The 22,339-nt window shown below is 42.7% G+C and overlaps 1 protein-coding gene across 1 annotated transcript in view; it reads right to left on the bottom strand.

Annotated features, from left to right (window-relative positions):
- The window catches only part of EFCAB5 (EF-hand calcium binding domain 5), a 55,971-nt gene that overhangs the window by 13,754 nt on the left and 19,878 nt on the right, over positions 1 to 22,339 (bottom strand). Inside the window, exons 6-12 of the mRNA XM_078849292.1 lie at positions 17,393 to 17,548; positions 11,927 to 12,026; positions 9,828 to 11,048; positions 8,471 to 8,563; positions 8,275 to 8,367; positions 7,041 to 7,255; positions 5,678 to 5,834 (exon numbers count right to left, since the gene is read on the bottom strand). Coding sequence (XP_078705418.1) covers positions 5,678 to 5,834; positions 7,041 to 7,255; positions 8,275 to 8,367; positions 8,471 to 8,563; positions 9,828 to 11,048; positions 11,927 to 12,026; positions 17,393 to 17,548 — 2,035 coding nt within the window. The remainder of the gene's footprint in view (positions 1 to 5,677; positions 5,835 to 7,040; positions 7,256 to 8,274; positions 8,368 to 8,470; positions 8,564 to 9,827; positions 11,049 to 11,926; positions 12,027 to 17,392; positions 17,549 to 22,339) is intronic.

The following is a 22,339-nucleotide window of genomic DNA, read 5'->3' as shown; positions in this document are numbered from 1 at the left end:
AAGGATTTCCATTACGTACAGCACTTGGATTCACCATGGGGTTTTTAAGACCTTCCAAAGCAGCTATAATCTTACTAACTCTGCTTTGGTTGTCTGGGTTGAATTACTGAAATAACATTTGTATTGTGTTAAATCTCATATTGAGGATGAAACAAAATTAAAACTCCATTTATCGTACATAGACAACTGGATGATGCTCTGGAATAGTAGAATTTCACCAGGAGATGCAGACAGGGAAAACAGGAAGAAAAGCACTGTTTTACATGGCTCTTCTCTGAAGATCACATGCTCTGTACTTCTGTTTTCCCCCTTTCGGGTTTCAGGGTTGAATTGATCTACAGTGATTTATTAGTTTCAAAAATTACTAAGGGCTCAGTCATGACCTGCTGAATATTTCCTCCCCGAGTAGTCAAGGGGCTACACGCCTCACCCCTCTGTGCCAGGCTGCTATTTCCCATCCTGCACATTTGAGCAGAGGGTAAGCGGGCAGGGAGGGAATGGGTGGAACCTTGCCACATCCCGCTTCCAAATGCACCAGCCAGTGCAGCCAAACTGACCGAGGGGAGGAGTAAGCTGTTCTAGCACAAGGACTGACACAATTTACTTCCCCCCTGGAGAAAGGGGGAAGCATGGCTCAAACTGAGACGCTCCTGGGGTAGCGTAGCTATGCATGCCCCTTACTCATGCTGGATTGCAATAAGCCTGTCTACCCCTATGTGATTAACCCCAAGAGGGTTGACATACATGGGACACTGAAGAAGTCTCCTTCAAAAATAACCTCTGGAGTGCCTAGCCAGTGTTGCAGCAGAGAAGAGAGTAGATGTGATATAATTGGATTTCAGTCAAGCATTTGATACTGTCTCATGAAATCTTATTCCCAGAGTTTATTCAGACTGGCTTACCTATGAACATTGTCACAGAAGAGAAAACTGTCTGTTGGGCAGTAACAAAGGGCAATGATAAATGACAATGCATCAAGCTGTAGGGAGGTGAACTTGAAGATTATGATGAATGATGATGAACATTGTGGTAGCACATAGGGCCCCAATCATGTGCTAGATGCTGTACAAACAAACAAATGGACCTGCCCCAAAGAGCTTTCAATCTAAATAATGTACAGCACATTAATGACATTCACAGAGGAGACTAAACTGGAAGGTGCTGCAAACACTAATGAGGACAGTGAAATAATACAAAAGGACCTAGACAGATTCAAAACAATAGGAAAATAAGAATGTTAGACTCAACTTGGAAAAATAAATGCCAATACATCAGAGGGGGAAATAATCCAAAAGATAACTATGCAGCAGGAGGGAGACACCTGTAAAGCACAATGGCTTCAAGAGATCTGGCAATGAGAGTGGACAGTAAATTACTCTTCCTCTCTGGCTCTGGTACAACTATACCTGGAGTACTGCACTGAATTCTGGGCACCTCATTACCAGAAAGATACCAACCAGAAGGTGTTGATAGAAGAGCACCAAAATGATTGGGGTTTGGTGGGAGTGACGTAGAAAGGAAAAATTCTAAGAGCTAAACATGCATAGTTTGGCTAAGAGATGACTACAGGGGAAGAGGGTAACAGTCTGGAAATATGTGGGGGAAGGAGAGGAAGTGTAAGAGAACACAAGAGAATAAAACAATAATGGGATGAAACTAATCACAGGAAAAATCAGTCTGACTATCATGAAACGAACCATAACAAAGATGTCTATCAGGCTGGAATAGTCTTCCAAGGAAGTAGCTGAAGAGCTTTCACTTGGAATATTTAAAGGCAGACTGGACAGAGCACTAGAAAATGTACTGTAGGGAGCAATCTTGCACTGGACCCAGGACCTAGCAACTCAAGGGGGCCCATATTTGCTTTTATAATATGTGTTGTGTGGAAGCCCCCCAAAATACTCCTGCTTACGGCCCACAGTGGGCTAGCTCCAGTTCTTCTGATTTCTATGATTCTACAGACACGTGCCGAGACCTAGAGAGGGTACAGACTTTTAAAGAACAGGCTATAAACCCTACGCCACATAACTAGGATTAATACTGGGCCAATTCTGAAAATGTGAGCCTCTCCTATTGTTTTCTATTCAGCTGAGTCCTGGACTTATCTATGCAGGAGTTCTTCTCAACTACCCAGCCTTCCTCATTGATTAAATAGGTTTCAGAGTAACAGCCGTGTTAGTCTGTATTCGCAAAAAGAAAAGGAGTACTTATGGCACCTTAGAGACTAACCAATTTATTTGAGCATAAGCTTTCGTGAGCTACTGTAGCTCACGAAAGCTTATGCTCAAATAAATTGGTTAGTCTCTAAGGTGCCACAAGTCCTCCTTTTTATTGATTAAATAGTTCCTTATGCACTCCAGTTACCTCCCATAATGCTATATTTGCACACAAGAGGGTGCTCTTGTACAGTCGTTTGAATTTTCAGGCTAGGCTTTCTTCTTTCTGAAACACGGTATTCATCTGCTGCCCCCACTACAAGTGCAAATGCTCTTATTCTGATCATCTGTCCTGCACCCTCATCTGAAATTTTGCAGTCCCCAAACAAGTAAACCGAGAGAGAGCTGTTTGTCAGTAGGCTTCAGTGCCTCAGTTAACAGATAATCAATTAAGTATGTGTGCAAGTGTGAAGTTTGCTGCTAGGAGAGTAGTATTTCGTGATCAATACATGTAATGGTTTGTAAAGAACGGCATAATGGAAAATGCTCTGACAAATTATATGCCAGAGCAGGAAAGAAGCCGCTCTGATTGCCTCTCACAGCATCCAAGAGCCTAAGACCCTGATATTTATGGGAGCTAAGAGTCTGCTCCCTTGGAAGTCAATGAGAATTTTATCATTGATTTCACTGGAAGCACAGGTAAGCCCTACATGGCTCTGGACCATTTAGAAATGTTTGCCAGTGACTTATTGTCCCTTGGAGCTGCAAAAATGTGCACAATTATTTTCAAGGAATGTTTAGGTTTTGTGACAAAATGAATAATGTTTGTGTTTGGGATACTTCCCCCCTTTTGCTCCCTTCCTTCTTGCCTCCCTGGCTCTTTTTTTAAAAAAGGTGGAAGGCATAAAGAAATACCCAACAAGCCAAACAATGTTTGCTTTGGGGGTTTTTTTTGTGAAAACCCAAAGAATTTCTGTCAAAATAATGTCTCAGAAAAAGCCATTTTTCATCATAAAATTATTAGAGTAAAAATGTTTCAACCAGCTGTATGTGCAAGTGGTCATCATGTGGCTTGGGAGTGGGCATCCTAATGTCTCCTGCACAGGTGTGTGATACACACGTACTGTAGTACCACCAGGCCTAGTTCATTCCCCTAGAACTAGAGCTACTGGCCACATCTTTTTCAATGGTGCTTTTATGGCTAGGGTCTGCCTGCACTAACATCACACTCTCCTCAGTCTATGCGAACAGAGGAGCAACCCCCTAAGCTATGCACCGCACTAACCCCTGCTCCTGTGTATGTACACACAGGAGATGTGCCACGCTGGGTCCATGCAGGAGAAGCACTTCCCATTGAGTTGTACTATTCTTTCAGCCACTCTGACAGTTGTTTGGGAACTGTCACTAGAGTCTGGCTGTGTGTGACATGCTTTTGGCTGATGTGCAGCCAGCGGGATGCAGTGGAGGTATAATGCCAGAATATAGACTAACTGGCAAGGGAGGGACGGTACCATTGGTGGAGAGTTTCTCATTTGCAGAGAAAAAACTGGTTCAGCTTCTGAAAGAGTGAATCTGCTGTAGAACTGATGGCTTTGCTGGGAATTGCATGACCCTGTACGATTGCACCCTTGTTAGCAGGGATACAATTCAACGAACTGTAAGAGACAGGGACAGTAAGTTAAATCCGCCTGTTCCCGTGAATCCTAAAGACCACATCACTGCTGCTGGCCCCTCCACTTCGTGGTGACACTAGGATTTCTAAGGCCCATGACATTGTTAAGGTGAGTTACACTTCTCTATCAAGATGAGAATTGACTCTCTAAAGACAGATGTCTCAGGGTATGTCTGCACTGCAGTCCAAGGTGTGAAAGTTAGACATACCCGTGCTAGCATAGTTAAAAAGAGCAGTGTTGATGAGATGCATGGACTTCAGAGCATCTGTACAAGCACATTGGGAACCCTGGTTATGTATTCACTTTGTTAGCCCATGCTTAAGTCCTGCTGCTGCATCTATGCTGCTATTTTGAGCCGTGCGTGCATGGGTAAAGCTAGCACAGGTATGTCTATCCGTGCTTTAGTCACACCTCGGACTGCAGTGTAGACACACCCTCAGACCTTGGGCTTTCCTCCATGCTGAATGCAACTCAGATCTGGAGCTGGTCTTCAAGGGCACTGCCCTCTTGTACCAGGATATCTATGAAAGTTTAGCCAGAGGCAGCTGGGGATAGTTTTATATTGCTTCTATGTTGTGTCCCTTTTCCTTCCATCCTTTGTCTGTTTATTTGTCACTCAGAGTGTAAACTCCTCAAAGCAGGGACTGCACCTCCCTGTATTTCTATACAGCACCCTACCAGAGTTTGGGCACTCACTGCATTATAAACAACAATAGTTTATATCCCAGCAGGTAAGAGACTGCTGGGATGGAGTGCGTGCTCCAGGGCAGGGCCACTTCCCCGTGGCGGTGTTAAATTGACTGCAATATGCTGACCTACAACATATGTCCTTAGAACCACAGAGATGGCACTCTGTCAACTCTGTGTTATATGGCCCCAGGACAGGGATGCAATTGACTGAGGCATGACAGTGCTTCCCACAGCTAGCCTGACATGAGATGTGGGATGAGGGGATTTGGGAAGGTTGTCAAAATATGCCATACTTAATCATTCTTGTCAGCAATAAGTAGCCTGGACAAATGTCACGTGCAACCTTTCAGGAGGAAGCATTGGGAAGGGTGGCTGTCCATGGTGGCAGACTAGTCTATGGCGTACCCAAAAGTTCCAGTGAGTACACAACCCGCCCCCCTTAACATGGTGCTTGGTAGTACTATGGCTTGGTAGCATATCTACTGAGCTGCCAGATGGATTCTGAGGGCCTGCTGCACGTTTGTCTGATCCAGCCTGTTTTCCAGAAGACCAACTTTGTAAAGTTAGTCAGCTAAATGAGCTGATATTAGCTGCTAAAAGCCCCACACAAACCACAACTCCAAATCTCTATTTCTATCACGAGAGCTGAACTCCCTGTGTGGATTCTGAAAGGCCATTTGAGGCCTGCAGGGAGCACTGACAGTACCATTCCAGAGGCTGGTTGAGGATCACCCATTCAGTATAGCTGTGCACAACAGAAGGCAAGTCGGACCACAAATTTCAAACGCTCGCCCACAGGACTGCTCTATGGCTACAGTTTTCAAGTCCAAATCATGGTTACTTACTGCTCATTATAACAGATATCCTTTTTCTGCATTTCATTACCCTGTGAAAGCAGCAAGCTGCCACTTTGACACCTGCATGAAAGGACCCCAAACTCTCAGGCCATGGATAATTGAAAAGAAAGGACACTTCCTGCCCATCTATAGCCACAAACCTTCATTTCCATTTCATCTACAGTTCCTTATGTTTACAGTGGCATATGCAAAAATAGTCCTTGCCCCGACTTCATTAGCACCATCTTTGAATGGCTAGTGACTCAGCATGTTACATAGCGTTTTTCTCTCACTGTATACCTCCAAACTGGTGTTTTCTTACCCTTTTTCAGAGCCTCTTTTTCCATTCCTTCCTTAAATGTGCTTAGAACAGCATCCACCTCTTTCAGGTCAAGGTACCCAGAGCATTCGTTGTCCCACTTCTCAAAGAGTGCCTCCAGGAGCAGTTTCCTTCGGGCCAAGAGAGCCTCACGGTGAACCTAGGACAGGGAAGAAGCAACAGAGACAGGAAAGCTGTAAGGAAAAGCTGGCTTTTGACAATGCTCAGTGTCCACACCCACCAGTAGGGGAATTGCAATGTCTGGTTCATCATTTGGACATTTGTCCATTCATGATGGTCATAAAAAGCCTGTCATCCAGGCAATCACTGTAAAAATACCATTAAGATCTGAACTAGATGGCAGTCACAAAAGCAGGAAGATATTGGAAAAGATTATACAGAAGTGACAGCTCAGTTTTAGCAGGCAGAATGAGCTTTAGCTTCTCAAAGGGATTGACTCCCAAAGTACATACCAGGAGCCAATGTAAGATCAACCCCGCCAGGGGGCAGTTTCACACCCCAGATATGTCTTTCCAGCCATAGCTGAGTGGCTCCTTCTAAATGACACCCACAGTATTTTGCAGTGTTTGCTCTTTCTGTTTAAGTTTGTAAACCGTTGATTCTGGTAGCGCCTTTCACTGTGCAGGGCCCCATGGGGCTGCATGTGCTACTTGCCACTTAGAACCCAGTTTTTGCGCAGCACCAGATGCTAAACGGCTGGAAATGGAATTCATTGAACAGCAAAGAATGTTGTGTTCAGCATGAAGATGGCAGAGCTGTCAGATCCAATATCTCACCCAAATTAGGTCAGCAGCACAGAGGGAAATGAGAAAGAAGTCTGAGGAAACTGCAGCGAAAGAGGTAGACATGATGAGAAATGTATCAGCACTTTGCAAAGATACTGGGCAGAGTGGGCTTGTGTTTGAGTGAATATATTTATTCAACAGCTGACAAGGTTACTGAACTCCCAGTGAGTGTAACAAACACACCAGTGCACATGCTGACTATACACACCCTCCCACACATGCACACACATGAACATTGGCAAATGCAGTAGTTTAGAACTGCAGGTTTCTTGCTTGCATGGGTTACTCTCTAGAGGTGAGACAACAGAACTGAACATCTTAAGCGATTTTACAGCTGGCTGCCCACCTGGTGTCTTACAGAGTCAGGCTGTGTGACAGGCAGCCAACCTGTGGCAGAATTAGCCCAGCATTATTCTCAGGGCTAATGTGGGGAAAGCTCATGTGAAAATAGAGGGCGAAAAAACCACAACATAAGAAAGCAAGGGTGTGGGTGGTTAGCTCCACTCCGCTAGCCATTTGTTTGTTTACACATAACATCAGCAAAGCCCATCAGCATTTACTTTTTCCAACTGTTTGATTTTTTCCTCTTCAGTCTGTCCGTATCCTTCTTTCACAAATGCAACAAGTTTCTTCACGGTTGGCAGAGAGCTGTCTTCACCAACAAAGGTCTCCATCAGCTGTACGAACTGGGGTAGGTTGAGGCAGCTCTTGTCAAAGGCACCCATGGCAATGGAGGCACTATGGGTCTGAATATCTGCCATGAGCATACGCAAGTCTAGAGGGGAGAAAATACATCACCCAGCAGGAAGCCAAATGCTGATCCAAAGCTGTGCATGTGACAGGTGTCAAACATGGGCTGAACATGGACTGAGTGAACACTGAGTAAGGGCCCCAGGCCTTGGCCATACATTTGCTTGAGGAAAAATACCAGTAATATTTCTTCACAGTTGTACTGCAGTCTAATGTGAGAGGTGTCATGTAATGAGGTCGGGTTACACAATACAGACTTAGCTGAAGTCACTGTTATACAACAAAGGGTGTGCTCCTGACACGCAGTCCAAATATCCCTTGTGGTCTTGGAGACCAAAGGCTCACAATAAGTGACAACAGCTCCTTAGACAATGGGCAAGATCTCCCTCGAGCCCACAACTGTGAGGTTCTGCAGGTGTGGAATGGGCACCACCCTCCACACTGCTACCTCGCAGCCATGGTAGGGCCACATGCATTACCACACAGACCCCGTGGAGATAAAAAGCACAGGATGTACCACCTTGGAAGGCTGGACTGCCAGCTTCCCTTCCCAAGGTGCCCTATTTAAGCCCAGGAGGAGGCCCAGGAAGTGCCCATGAAGTGAAGCAGCCTCCCCTGCCAGCTATCACAACAAACCTGCCTTTGTGGCTGCTCTCAGACTCCCGACCTCGGCTTGGAACTCAGCTTCCGCCTTTAAACTCCAACCCTGGCTTCAGCACTAGGATTCCGACACCAGCTTTGAACCCTCACTTTGGTACTAGGACTCTGACTCCAGCTACAGACCCTGGCTTTGCTCCTTAAACCTTAGCTCTGTTCATACCCCCAGGCATCAGTACTAGGACTGATCCCAAACTTCAACCATTCTTAGATTCTGACCCTGGTTCTGATCTCTGACTGAGGCCCCTGGACTCTGGCACTAACCCTGACCACTAGGCCTGGCTGTCGAAGCCCCAGTCATGAAGTTTCACAGCAGTGCCATGATTTCCATAGACACTGCCTATCACATGAGGGCCAAGGTTAACATACAGCACTGCGATCAATTACCTGCAAATCTGGAATTTTCATTGTTCCAGTCCTCCTGAATTTTCTCACCATAGCTACTATACCTGAAACTTAGGTCAGAAGCCAGAAGGTCACCTGACAGAAAGACAACCCATGTTATGTAGAGATAAAACATTACATTCATAGCAAAATACAGTCTCTAGAAAGAAAAGTAAAAAGTGCTGAGAACTGCTGTCACCTGACCATGGTATTCCATCAATCAATTGGGCTGCCTTTTCAAATGCCTCTCTAGCTTGTGCCTGGGAAGCTTCTCTTGGTGGATGAGATGGACCTGAAATTTTAAAAAAGAACCATCTATGAACTGGAGGTGGTTGAAGCCCAAACTCCATGCAGTCCTACAGGCCGAAATCCATCCGCATAAGCACAACACACCTGTGTCACTGGAGCTACCCTTACTATATATACTTATTTATTTTCAATGTATGAAATTGCCCCTTTAACAAATTCCCTGGGTATGTGTCACATTTCTTAAACCCAGCTCCAAACGTCCATTTTAACAACAGCGGCAAACTCTCTTCCACTAAGCTGAATATCTGGACCTCCTGGTCCCACCCCACCTAGGGGCAAAGACCTGGAGAACAGACTCATACCTCTGCCAAATCAAAAGGGGAGTCAACTCCCATGGGGAAGGGAATATGTGCATTGTATGAATAATAAATACACAAGCTCCACCTGAGATAAGGAATTTGTCACCCAATTTTAAATGGGACACAACACAGACCCAGCCCCTGTAGTGCCTGAAGTGGTGGAGCACAAGAGGATTGACGAATGGAGCACCAGAGGGGGAGTCTGTCCCAGTATTTGTATTCAACAAAGTGTTTAGCATGGTTTAGTGGGAGCCCTGGAATTCCCCTGTTGCAGCTTTCCTATAATAAGGGCCCTGAATTGAAATTGAAAAGTACAATATCCCTTTTAGAAATGTGACAAGAGATTAAAATAAGCACATTTTGCTATCCAATGCCATAATCTATCTCCTTAAGGCTCTTTGTTTCATTTTCCTAATAATTATTAAAACACATTTCTATATTTAATGTTACCAGATTCCCCTCTGTCATGATATTCCAGAGGAAAAGGAAACATTAAGATTCTGTCTATTAGAAAGGCAGTGTAGCTTGAAAAAGCACCATGTTGCTTTCAGATGGCTGTTTAGTGTCTGGAATACATATCACAGATCGAGCAAGTGCCTGATATTGTCTGAGTGGAACATACTGTAAAATCTTGATCGGAAACATCATGCTGAGAAAGTATAAAAACGTAAGTCATAAACTTGCACCAGTTTAACTTAATGTGTTTTTTAAACCAGTGCAGGTTTTTATATAGATGCTCTTATTTGGTTTAAAAGTGTCTATTTCAACTGAACTTAATCCAGTTTTTCTAAATCAAAATAAACTAGTCCGAATATGAAATGAGAGTGGCTATTCATATACTTACACAGGTTTTAAATCAGTTTAAAATCACACCTATAGTTAAACCGGTGCAATTTTGTGTGTACCCAAAGCCTAAGATCCAATGTCACATCAGAAAGTATGCTTTACCTGTACTCTGGTCTTGCAAAAGTGTTGGCTCATGTGGAAGCCTTGGTGTGGAGTCCTCAGCCTGCATGTTGGTCTCTGTGCTTGCTTGTAATTCTGATTGACTGCCATGTCCCTCAGAACCACTCTCTTTTTCTTCAGGGAGTTCTTTCCCAAGATCTGCAGTTCCCTCTTTATACTCTGGTATTAGAGCAGTGATTTTCTCCTCTGATTCAGCTCCCTCTTCTGAAATTATGCTTTCTGCTTCAGGCATTAGTGTTGGAACTGCCCCATTCAGCTCTGCAATCAAATCATGTTCTTCTTGACAGACTTGTGCTTCTGAACCAAGTTCCTTCTCCAAGGTTATATTCCCTTCTTCAGAGTTTGGGGCTAAAATGAGTTCACTCGGCTCTGTAGCCACATTGTGATCTTCCTGGCTGACACGTTCTTCAGAACCATGTTCTTTATATATGTTTACGTTCTCTTGCTCGGGAGCTGCTACTGGAATGGGTTCATTCTGGCTCTCTGCATCTGCAGTATCAGTCTGATTCTCTATGTCCATGTCCTCACTGGAAGTAGTTTCCTTATTAAGGGCTGTAGATCCCTTTCTACTGTCAGATTTGGAGGCTTCTTGGCTCACGTTAGCATCACTTGCTTCCGTTTTCAGGAGGGTGTTTGGTGCTTCAGGGTGTGGTGATGGGTCGGTTTCTTCCATCTCTGTAGTTACATAGAGTCCTTTCTGGCTGACCTGTCCTTCAGGATCAGGTTTCTCCTCTGAGACTGGATTCTCTTCTCCAGGGGTTGATGCTGAAACAGTTTCATACAACTCAGCAGTGAAACCTTCTCCCTCTTGATTCACCTGAACTTCAGAACGAGGTTCTGTAGGTGAGACTGTATACTCTTCTCCGAGGGCAATTACTGGAACAATCTCAATAAGCTCGCCAATTAAACCAGGTTCCTCCTTACTGATTTCGTCTGTTCCAGATTCACTCATGGCCTTTTGTTCAAGAGCAACCTCTTGGTCTTGCTCTGCCTCTGGCTCTCCTGGTTCATCTATCAAAATGCAAGTTTCATATGCAGCTTGACCATTAGCAGCTAGCATTTTAGAGGATAGAGTCCTTCCCTCAGAAACTTCTGTTTGAGACCATGCAAATATTTGGCTGGATTCCTCAGAAGCTATCTGTCCATCATCAAAGTCTCCCCAGAACTCAGTAAGCTCTATTTCTTGCAATTCAATTATTGGCCCTAATATAGAAAAGCAGTTGTTTAGTTGATAGTTTGCATTGTTTTTATGATTGCTAACTGGAGGTGAAGTAGAATGCAAAAGAGTGAGAAAATGGAGAAAAGTACTTCCTAGTGAACACAGAATTTCCTGAAAGTACTACCAGTGCATACAGACTCAGAAACCCAAACCTTAGCTTTGGAGATGGAGCTTTTGCAAATTGGGCAGTTTTTTTACTTCTAGAAGAATTCTTTTTGTTATCAAGATATGCACTGTGCCACATGCCACACTGCCATGTTTCTGTTTTTCCATATTAAAAGGGAAGCAATGATTTATATGTTAAAATTTCCACTGTTTCTGATCTAAGCAAGATACTCTCAAGTAGTTTATGCCTAATATCTAAAAATCATTGTAATTTTATGTAGAATATCCTCTATATTCTCTCTGTTCCTTTTAGCCTTCTATTCTTACAGAGAAATTTCAGTTTAGAAGTAGTGCTAACATTTATCTAATACTTCCCAGATTAAATTACTTCGGGGACAATTACTTTGGGGAAAATAATCTTATTTGCAATAACTGCTTATAATAATAATAATAATAATAATAAATAATAAAAAGTACTCTATTCTACAGCAATGTTTCAATACATAACTTTACCAGTTTGTACACTGAAGTGTTTCTGACCACTGCGTTTATATATTTTGCAAAAAAAGTTTGTCTAAATGTTGAAAGTTTTAGGCCAGCTCTAATTGTGATATAAATGTTGCAGTGTTGGTCTACGAGATTTTTAGGTTTCATCTGTTGCTGACAATACTTATAAAAATGTATCATAACTGGAAAACTTCATATGAAGTTTTAAATATGAATTTTTAAATATGTTCCAACTACCTATTGTACTTACATTGTCTTGGATTACAGAATCCCCTCTTAGCAATCACTGGGCTGCTGTCATAGAAGTCTTCAAGTAAGGCCAGTGTCCTCTGCCTGTCCAAGAGGCCAGCCTAGACATAACAGCTACAGTCAATGGTTCAAGATAGTTTCTTTAGTTCTGGTTTTTCACATCAAAACTTACCAGCGAAGCATCTTGTGTGATCTGTAAAACCTGAGTGCTATCTCTATGTGAAATGTAGTCCTTGGCAGTGGACCAAGTCAATTTTATTGTGCTAGAGCCAGGATTTCATCCACAGGGCTTAAGTGGGACTTACAGGTGGTATATTTTCTTATATGCACATGCTATCAGATATTCATATTCCCCATAAAACAGAGCTGGCTAATTGTATGACCAATAATAGCATGTGTTCTATATGTGAAGATGAAAGTAATTCCATCTCATGCTTCAAGGTCATGATTGCCTGGAGGGAGGTCACAGAGGAATTTTCTCCTCTAGATACAGCATTGTGCAACTGTAGTGGCTACATGCATTATGCGTGGTTTGGTTTTGCCTCCTCCATCACCTCCTTTAAACCATCAGGTATTGGCACTACCAGAGAAAAGAGCTACACCAAGGGTATGAGCTGGTGTGGCAAGCCCCTACATTCCTTTTTGAAGGCATACATGTTCTTGATAATGATAATAGATATAAGCAGTTCTGATGCTCTAGCAAGCAGAAGAGCAGTTTCCTGGTGGGTTTCTGGCAGAGTGACTAGCATTCATATCACCCCACAGTGGTTCTGTGTACGTGTGCATATTTTTTAAGCTTGTAAGAAAGGCTGCTCCTACTCTTAAGAACTGCTGCTTGTCTTGAACAGGCTTGGGTCTCTCACTCTGGCCTTGCAGAGACACATCCTGGAAGTAATGATTGACCTCTGAGAGCCAGGGAGAAGCAGGCCTCAGTGCTCTGTGACATGCAGGGTAGCATTAACATCCTTACTGCTCAGAGACAGGGGAAGGGGATAGCAAAGGCAGGAAAAAGATGAGGAAATTGTGATTTTAAAAAAGTAAAGCAACCCCAAAGGGTTGGAGCTCTTCCATTTTAATAATGAGTTAATGTTGTCATTATTTAAGGGTTCTCACCTTCATAATCTCCTTCCCATTAGTGTAATATAGTATTTGATCAGATAATAAATTACTTAAATCTGTTATTTGTGGCAACCAGTTTCACATTTGAATTATAGATTTCCTTCCAAGGTTTTGCTCCCAGAGTAAAAATTGCCAAGTGTAAAATTCACCAAGATGTTAATTCTGTGTCAACCTTTCCATGCCTTTAAACTGAAGAAATAAACAACGGTTGCTATTGTATTCTGGAAGCAAGCCCAAGATGGGTGATGAGTAGCCTCAGTGTTCGTAATCTAAAAGCAAAAGTGGTGGGAGGGAATGAGAGGACTCAGAAATGAGCGGGAGCTGTCCATACTGGACTAGAGTCAGTAGCTCCCAAAAGGGTCTGAAACTCAAAAAGAGCTGGACAATTGAAGATGCAGAAGAAAAAGGCTCCAAGGAAAAGGAAGTAATGCTGATAATGTAGGAACCAAGTAAATCATATTCTGTATTACTGTAACACCTTCCATCCTGATGGATCCAAAGCACTTCACAAACTCTAAGCATACAGCAGCACTGGGTGGAGGGCACCACACTGTGCAACGGTGGGGAGGGAGAGGTAAAATTGCGCCAAGGAGACCTCCGCAAACTCCATCTATCAGCAAGAGTGACAAAAGTTCTTTAATAGCCATAAAGAGCAGACAGAACCTGTTTTTTTATTTCTCAGCCTCCTGTAACTCAGTTTCTGCTGGTCAGAAGCGCTGGGACTTCCAGCTGTATTTCAGCTGCATCCTATCTCTTAAACTTATTATATTAACAGTTTGTTTCCAAATCCCTTCCTCCTCTTGATGGTAGAGTGCCGTCACCTTGTTCCCCAAGAATATATCATGCTGTTTATGTAGTTTGCTTTTATATTCAATATCCCAGATCTAATTCTGCATCTCCTTAACATCAATCCAAACACAAAACTGTCAGCGCCTGTTTTTGAAGATATTACCGCATCACTGGTGGAATGTTTGGCTACTCAGCTGAGTATTCCCATTACACGCCCTTCTTTTCACTTTCAGTTATTTCAGCTGTTGCCCATCACAATCACTTGAAAGTTTCTCTGACAGTGGTCAGCACTAATGCAAACTTTCATTTACATAAGAACATAACATTTTCTCCAAAAAGTAATTACAATTAATGAAGTAATTTGTTTTAGAGAAAATGAAGATGATGTTCGTGGTTACAGATGCTTTTTGCCAAGTAATTAAACTACATTTTGGGGACAAATAAAATATGTTGACAACAGTCTGGTCTGACTGAGAATAAATGCTTTTTGATGCTATGAAAAACAATAGAGGCACAAAATATTTAAGTGTGGAAAGAAATTACTGGAGATGGACTGGGGATGGATTTCCATCTTGCTTTAAATTTGATGTAAACTCCTGGATTTGTATGGCTTTATCAGACCACCCTCAGGCTCAGGGCTATCATGGGACAAGGATCCCTTACAATTCCATTTGCGGGTTTTCAGTTGTATAAGGTTGGGGGAAAGGATGGGGATACTAGGAAAATCATGTCAATGCTACTCACAACCCAGATATAATAGCATTATAATGGGGTCTTCAATTTCCTTGCAATAGTATACTCTGTGAAAAATATGTCTTATCAGTCTGGTGTATGAATTTGGGGTGATGACAGATTCCAGCCTGGTATCCTGGAACACTGAGTCCTTTACTGATCTGCAGAGAAGGTTCACAAAAAGAAAAGGAGGACTTGTGGCACCTTAGAGACTAACAAATTTATCTGAGCATAAGCTTTCGTGAGCTACAGCTGTCCTCATACTGCCTCACAAAATATTCTTTCACCTGGCATAGTGGGACTACCCCTAGCAGGGAGAAGAATTAGTTCAGACTTCCTGGCTCATTTGGCCCTCGGCCTCTCTGCTGGGATTGGCAACAAAGGGGCCAATTAGGGCCAACCACAGTGGTGTTTTCTTGTGGGAACTGGACTGAGACACCCTAATTCATTTCACCCAGCCACCACATGGTGACAACCCTGAGTCACTTCCAGCAAAGGCTCTATAACTCATTGCCAAATCCCCAAGCTGTACATGCCAGCATCTTCTGATCAGTGAAAGATCAGCAGTTACGTTCTGATTATTCTGCACTGTGTGTAGGAGATGTGTATACCATGACAACAAAATATCCTTGATGCTGCCCAGGACAGCATTGCCAGGATGACTAAGGGTAAGGAAATCTTTGTTCTTTTTCTGTCTGGAGAGGAATCAGATAACTTCTCAGGTGTGCAGTATTTTGAAAAGTAATCTGTTAGTGTAATCAGTTACTTTTGAAGATCCTGGGCAGAAAATGCACAGCAAATTCATGCAGGTACAGTTCCAATGTCAAATGGAACTGTGCTAAACACACCGAGGCACAGTGAGGCCATGAACTTTAAATCCAAAGTGTCTTTTCCTTTATGGGGATTAGAGCAGAGTTTTAGTTCTATTCTGACATTGTTTTGCGGTCTGGTTAAGTAGCTAGTCTAGCTATTCCAGGGGGTTCTGGCTGAGCTGACAAGTGAGCTGTAGCTCACGAAAGCTTATGCTCTAATAAACTGGTTAGTCTCTAAGGTGCCACAAGTACTCCTTTTCTTTTTGCAAATACAGACTAACACGGCTGTTACTCTGAATCCTCACAGATGTACATTTTTAAAATCATAATAATGATTGTGTGGATTCCTTGTAATCAGACTATAGCTTAAATGCTTCTCTCTCCATTTTGTATCCCTTTATGGCCCTAATTATAAATAACTGAGACAGAGAACACCACTCACCCCTACAAAATGGGAATAATTACCTGCCACCAAACAAATGCAAATTAGAAAATGGAAGAACTAGCTGGCTGTGCTTCACAAAATGACTACCACAGGTGATAGATCACACTCAAAAAGTCAGGGGTCTTCATGGATTAGTTTACTCTCTGATCTCCCCTGTGGGTACAGTATAGCACAGGCTGATTATAGCCCTGGGAGAGCAACCATGTCAGATCCAAGAGAAGTGCAGTAACAATGCTGTTTGTAAACTAAATGTGGTGATCAAATCTGCCTAAGCTGATATCAAGAGCAGCCATGTTTTTACTGTGATTATTTTTCTCCACCCAAAGACTGGTGTTCATGCGGGTAGGTGTTCTCTCTTCTCATTTGATTCTAGCATTAATTATTCTTTTCTGAGATGGCATTGTTATCAGAGGCAGAGAGATGGTGATTACTAAACTACAAAGTAAAATGTGTGATATCATCCCTTCTCACACATCCCTGTGCTTTTATGTGCAGTATTCCGTCACACTCACCCAGCAGAGAATGAGAAGAGAGGGGACTCCTTCAAAATGCAGAGAAATAAGACTGTCTGTGTTCTCCTCTGTCTACCTTTTTGATCTTCCTGATGGGGATTAGGAATTTAAATATCTTCTGGTTGAGATGGAGACACATCACTTTTCCCACCCCTGAGCTGAGATAACAGTTTGCCTCACGTTCTCTAAAACTGTGTAGTTGTAGCCATGTCAGTCCCAGGATATTAGAGAGATATGGTGGGGGAGGTCATATCTTTCAACAGAAGTTGGTCCAATAAAAGATATTACCTCCCCCACCTTGTCTCTTTAATTCTCTAAAACACATTGTTGCTGCTAAAAATGTGCTCTGTAATTCTATTCTTTTAGAGATAATGAATCATAGAATCATAGAATCATAGAATATCAGGGTTGGAAGGGACCTCAGGAGGTCATCTAGTCAAACCCCTGCTCAAAGCAGGACCAATCCCCAATTAAATCATCCCAGCCAGTGCTTTGTCAATGACCTAATTAGAATGATATTATAGAGCAGTTAATTAATTCTGGGTAGGCTTGCAATGAACGTCAGCAGAGGGGTGATGAATGGAATACACAACACAGGTAAGAGGGGTAAATGCAAGATTATGGAGACAGGATGTTCACTGTTTTTATGTCTATGGCTATGTCTACACTGCAATAAAAAACTGCTGCCCTGAGCCTCCGACCCCATGAAGGTCAATTGACTCGTGAAGGGAGTGGGTCTCACTGCCCAGGCTTCAGACTGAGAATCAGCTCCACAATTTTTAGTCTCGGAGCCCAAATCCTGCAAGCCTGAGTCAACTGATCTGGGCTCTGAGACTCAGCGTTGCAGGTTTTTCATTGCAGGGCAGACATGCCCTAGATAACAAGTATCAACCCATTTCGCTGTGCAACAACTGCTCTCTTCCGAAATAAGCAAATTAATACCAAGAGAGAGCTTGGAGCCAATGACTAGGAATGAAAAAGAAGCAATTACATGAATGAGAGATACCGGATCAGAAACATTACATTGTCAAATATATGTTGAGGGTTTCTTTACCTACCTTTCCGTGGTCACAGTCCAGGAAGAGGTCAGTAAACATCTGCCGCCAGATGTCATGTCTTATTATATCTCGGAAGTCATCAGCACACTGCCAGAGGTGCTTCAGGAATTCCTGGAACGTGTCACTTGTAAAGGTTTTGATGTGAGAATGGACATACTGTGGAAGAAAAGAAGAGGCAGAAATTTTTAATTTCTTTTCCAATAGTCCCTTTTTGTATGTACATTTTAAACTGTACTGCATATGGGGGACAGAGGCTGGGATACCTACTTGAAATCAAAACCAATTTAACGCAAGACCTGCAGTTTAAGTACACTGTCCACAAGAGTAATGCCAGATTTGGTGCATGGATGCTACTGCTGTCCATTTCAGTCAGTATTGGGGCCCCACTGTGCTAGACACTGAACAAACACTTATTAAACATGTCCCTCTCATTCCTGACCTAAAAGGTCACTTAGCTACTCTCACTGGCTCAGAGGCATTGGGCCAGAGTCATCCTTTATGTAATTCCATAGACTTAGACTCTCCAGTGATGAGTCTGGCTCTGCGCGTTCTTTCTATAGCATTTGGTATTCTTGACATTACTCCGGAGGTGGCATCTTGAGCAAGAGGCTTTTGCAGGACCTGCCGTGGCTCAATTCTTGAATGCCAGAATAATATTGCTGTCCGAGCCTTCAGAGCTGATGAGAACCATTCTGGAAAAACAACAAGCGCCACCACTTGAAAATGACCTTGCTGTCACCTAAGTCCTCTGACACTGGGAATACTACTCAGTACTACTAGATTTATCTTAAGCCCGAGTCTTGGAGACACTTTAACACTCTCAATTTATAGCCATGTGGGTTTCATAAGCAAAAGCAATACTGTTCCAAAAATGTGGTCTACATAAATAATAATGGCTGTCAGAACAAACCAGAGTCTCAGAGTGTGGGCTGAATTATTACAGCCGGTTTCTGGAGTTGGTCACAGTGATGGGGAAACTAAAAATGTTGCAGGGAATTTGTGAAATTTGGAGGTGTTTCCCATTAGTCGCTTTCATAGGGGACTGAGAACTAGGGACTCACATTCATGATCTTAGTAGACTTTTATTAACATTATTATCAGCCTCAGTGATACAACATTTCATGTTTGCTGAAAATGCTGTACAGGTAGGTTACTACTAATTAATATTATTTGTTACTATACTGGATGGTTCAAAAATACATTGAAGCAACTGAGGAAGGGGCAGAGAACAGGGAGCCAATGGAGGAGGGTCTATGAAGCAATGTGAGATAGCTCTGTGTTTCACCAGAGAGAGAAGTTATAGAGGTGGGTTGGAGGAGGGAACAGTGGACCTGTGATTACACTGATCCACTGACTCTGTCCCTTGTGGAGCAGGGGTGCATCAGCAATGGGGCTATTGCAACCCTCAGGCCCATGGGCTCATGGAATCCCCCTACTAGTCAAACAGTCCCCTGGAGGGAGGATTTGGTCCATTATTAGAAAGAGAGGCTGTGTTATGTAAATGTCAAAGAAGGTCCTATGCTTTATCATTTTAATAGCCCTTCTCAGATAGGTCTGCACCTGTTGCTTCATGTCACAGGGTGTCAGTGAAGCAGGTGAGACAAGCGGAAAGGAAAAGGTACAGATCATTCTGATCTCAGCTACACCACACCAGTCCAGTACAGTTCCACTGACTTCAGTGGAGATGCTCCTGATTTACACTGATGTGAGATCAGAACCAAATCTCTATGGGGGAATTTGGGAGCAGGCACGAGAATTCAATTCACAGAGCATGGTGGTAAATTATGCATTTTGGGAAAAGGAACTCAGGTCATGTTGAGCTACCCATGAAGGGCTGAGTCCTATCTGGTGCTAAGCATCCTTAGCTCCCACTGACTTCTCTAAAGCTGGGTACCTAAAAATTAAGACACCTATAATTAGAACTCACTTTTGAAAATTTGGCCCTTAAAATCTCTGTGCCTCAATTTCCTCATCTTAGAATGAGGGGAAAAATGCTTATTTCAAACTGAAATATTGTGGCCTAATTAATGTTTATAAATGTTGAGATAAAGGTGATATAGAAGACAAAAGTTGTGTTATTATAGACATAAATAGAATTTATTTTGAAAAAAATATTTGCCTCAAATGTTTAAATATATTTTAAAACAGTTTCCTTCTTGTTTAGGAATGATGGTGAAGGCATGAAAGGTAGAATAGTCACTAAAACAAGCCGTAGAGAAAAGAAGAAGAGAGAGCCAACAGAAAAGTACCATGAGTTCACCCCAAGACAAGTGCAACTCCTTAGTGCAAACGGGAGACACATGAACAAGGGGAAGGTGAGATTACATATCTAAGAGTGCTGGAAGAAAGGAACATGAAAGCCTCTCGGATTCTTTCCGCTATGGAGTCCCTATCTCTTTCTCTCCCCTATCATGAAGTGAAAGGACACATTTCATTCCTGACCTGTGAGTCATTCCTCTCATAACACACCTTGCCAGGCGGCACTCATGGTTGCTAAATTCCCTTTCTCACTCTCAGAGCTATTCATGGGTAGTGATTAGGTATCCTCTCCTTTGGGTGCCCGCTAAATATCACCAAGAGTCAAAGCCCATTTTAATAATTAATTTCTCTGCCTTTTTAAGTTAGTGGTTCATTGGGACAGTGCTTGTCTAGTCTGTGTCACCTTAGGCTATGTCTGCACTTACCGGGGATCAGCGCTGCTGCAATCGATGCAGTGGGTCTAGTGAAGACCTGCTAAATCGACGGCCGAGCGCTCTCTGGTCGACTCTGATAGTCCACCGGAATGAGAGGAGTAAGGTAAGTTGGTGGGAGAGCGTCTTCCGTCGACGCAGCGTGTTGTTGACGCCGCAGTAAGTCAACCTAAGCTACGTCGACTACAGCTATGTTATTCACGTAGCAGGAGTAGCGTAACATGGGTCAGCTTACGCGGTAGTGTAGACCAGGCCTCAGACTAGTAAACGTTAATGAGTTAGGGCCAGTCTACACTAGAAGCGCTACACTGGCACAGCTGAGCCCTTGAAGCGTATCTGGTGAAGATGTTCTGTGCCGGTGGGAGAGAGTTGTTCCGTCGGCATAATAAATCCACCTCCGTGAGAAGCAGTAGCTATCCACCCCGGTGCTTAGGTCAGGGTGATTTACATTGCTCGGGGGAGGCTTATTCACCCCCCTGAGCGACATAAGTTACACCAAAGTAAGTGGCAGCGCAGACCTTGCCTAGTGTTTGTAAAGCACTCTGACCGTGTAAAGTGCTATACAAGCGGATAAACACAACTGTTGTTTATTTATCATTAATAAAGTTTCCACTTCCATCATCTGTCTCTCTCTATTGAACAAGTCACTCTATTTTAGGTTGCTAATAAATACTACTAAAGACAATGGGTCAGATTCGGCCCATTGATGTGTGTCTATGGCTGCTATTAACCTTCGTGGAATCTGATGAAGCCACGTGTAGATCTGAGAGCAGAATCTAGCCCTAAGGACCTCATTCAAAGCCCACTGAAGTCAATGGGAGTCTTTCCCTTGACTTCAGAAAGCTTTGGATCAGGCCCTAAAAGTGTTGAAGTCTCTCCATTTCATAATGTAGGCCCACGATTTAACCTGTCTTATACATTGGGGGGTGGGGGGGCGGCAGAGGGCTCTAAATACTTTTAAAATCAAAGAATCCACCACCCTGTTCCTGAGGACACAATAATACGATGAACAAGAGCAACCCTTTTGGCAGACTCAGAAACATCAATGTGTGAGGTCCCACTCCTGACTCTGTAACAGCCATTAAGTAACCCAGAGCTGCCCTGAGTTCAAGAAAGAAAACATAAAAAGAGCCATTTAATGTTCAGCTCCATTAACAATCAATACTTTCCAAATGTGAAAAGGCCCACATCAGTCTGGGGCCAGATCTTTCTCTTCAGTCTTCCAGAAGGATGATGCAAACTGATAATAAAGGTAAATTTAAGATGAATATGGGGAGTGGGGAGGAGGAAATGTCCTGACAGTGATGTCTATTCAGACTGTGGGATAGTCTCCCAAGGGAACTGGTGAAAGCCACATCACTTAAATCATTTAAAACTGGACTAGAAAAAGCAATGAAAAATATCCTGGAGAAACAATCTTCCAGTGACTGGAAATAAGACTAGCTGAGCTGACTTTGTAGGTCCTTTACATTTCTGATTTCTATTACTGTATGCCTCAATTGTGAGTTAAAACAAATAGTACACACAGTGCTATCTAAAGCACTCTTCTAGACTGAACGTAATAGGAATTTATTCAGAACTCATTCATATATTGCAGAGATTATGGATTTACATATATTTTTTTAGTGACAAAAGGGATTCTTTGAGATTCCATTATCTGCAATCGTTTCCTTAATTAAATGCAGTCACATTGAGGTTAAATTTTAAAATATATAATTTCATGCTGAAAAAAGAAATCTTCAACAAATTATCACAAAAATGCATCTCTATGCAAAGTACTGAACATGTGACTCTCCTGGGAGTGCAGAAGGCAAAGAAATCACACACAGTCGCTTGGGGTTAGTCTCTGCACAGCTGCTTTATGCTCTGTTCTTAATTATCGTAACTGCACCCACTAGCTCTGCTAAGTTAAGGGCTGTCATCATTTCTAGTCTAAATGTTCCTTTTCACAGTTTATAGCCCAACCATAAAATCTAGCTCTACTGTAGGTGGAAACTTGACTGGTAAAGTCTCAGCCCAGAGAGTTTTTCCAGTAAATTTAGGTTGAACTGATTTGGTTGTTTTTAAGTTAACGAAGGGAAACGTGATAGAATGAAATCCTTAACTACATTCCTTGACTTTGGTGAGTTAAAGTCACATATGTGATGTTTCTTAACTATACTTTTTGGTGTTATTTTTCCTTTATTTACTTGTAACTTGTTCCCTAGAGTGAATTCTTTTCTATTTTGGTAGATCCTAGAAGTCTGAGCACAGTGGG

Source organism: Lepidochelys kempii, chromosome 17, assembly GCF_965140285.1.
Source record: "Lepidochelys kempii isolate rLepKem1 chromosome 17, rLepKem1.hap1, whole genome shotgun sequence".
Taxonomy (NCBI): domain Eukaryota; kingdom Metazoa; phylum Chordata; order Testudines; family Cheloniidae; genus Lepidochelys; species Lepidochelys kempii.
This window is presented reverse-complemented; position numbering and strand designations above follow the sequence as displayed.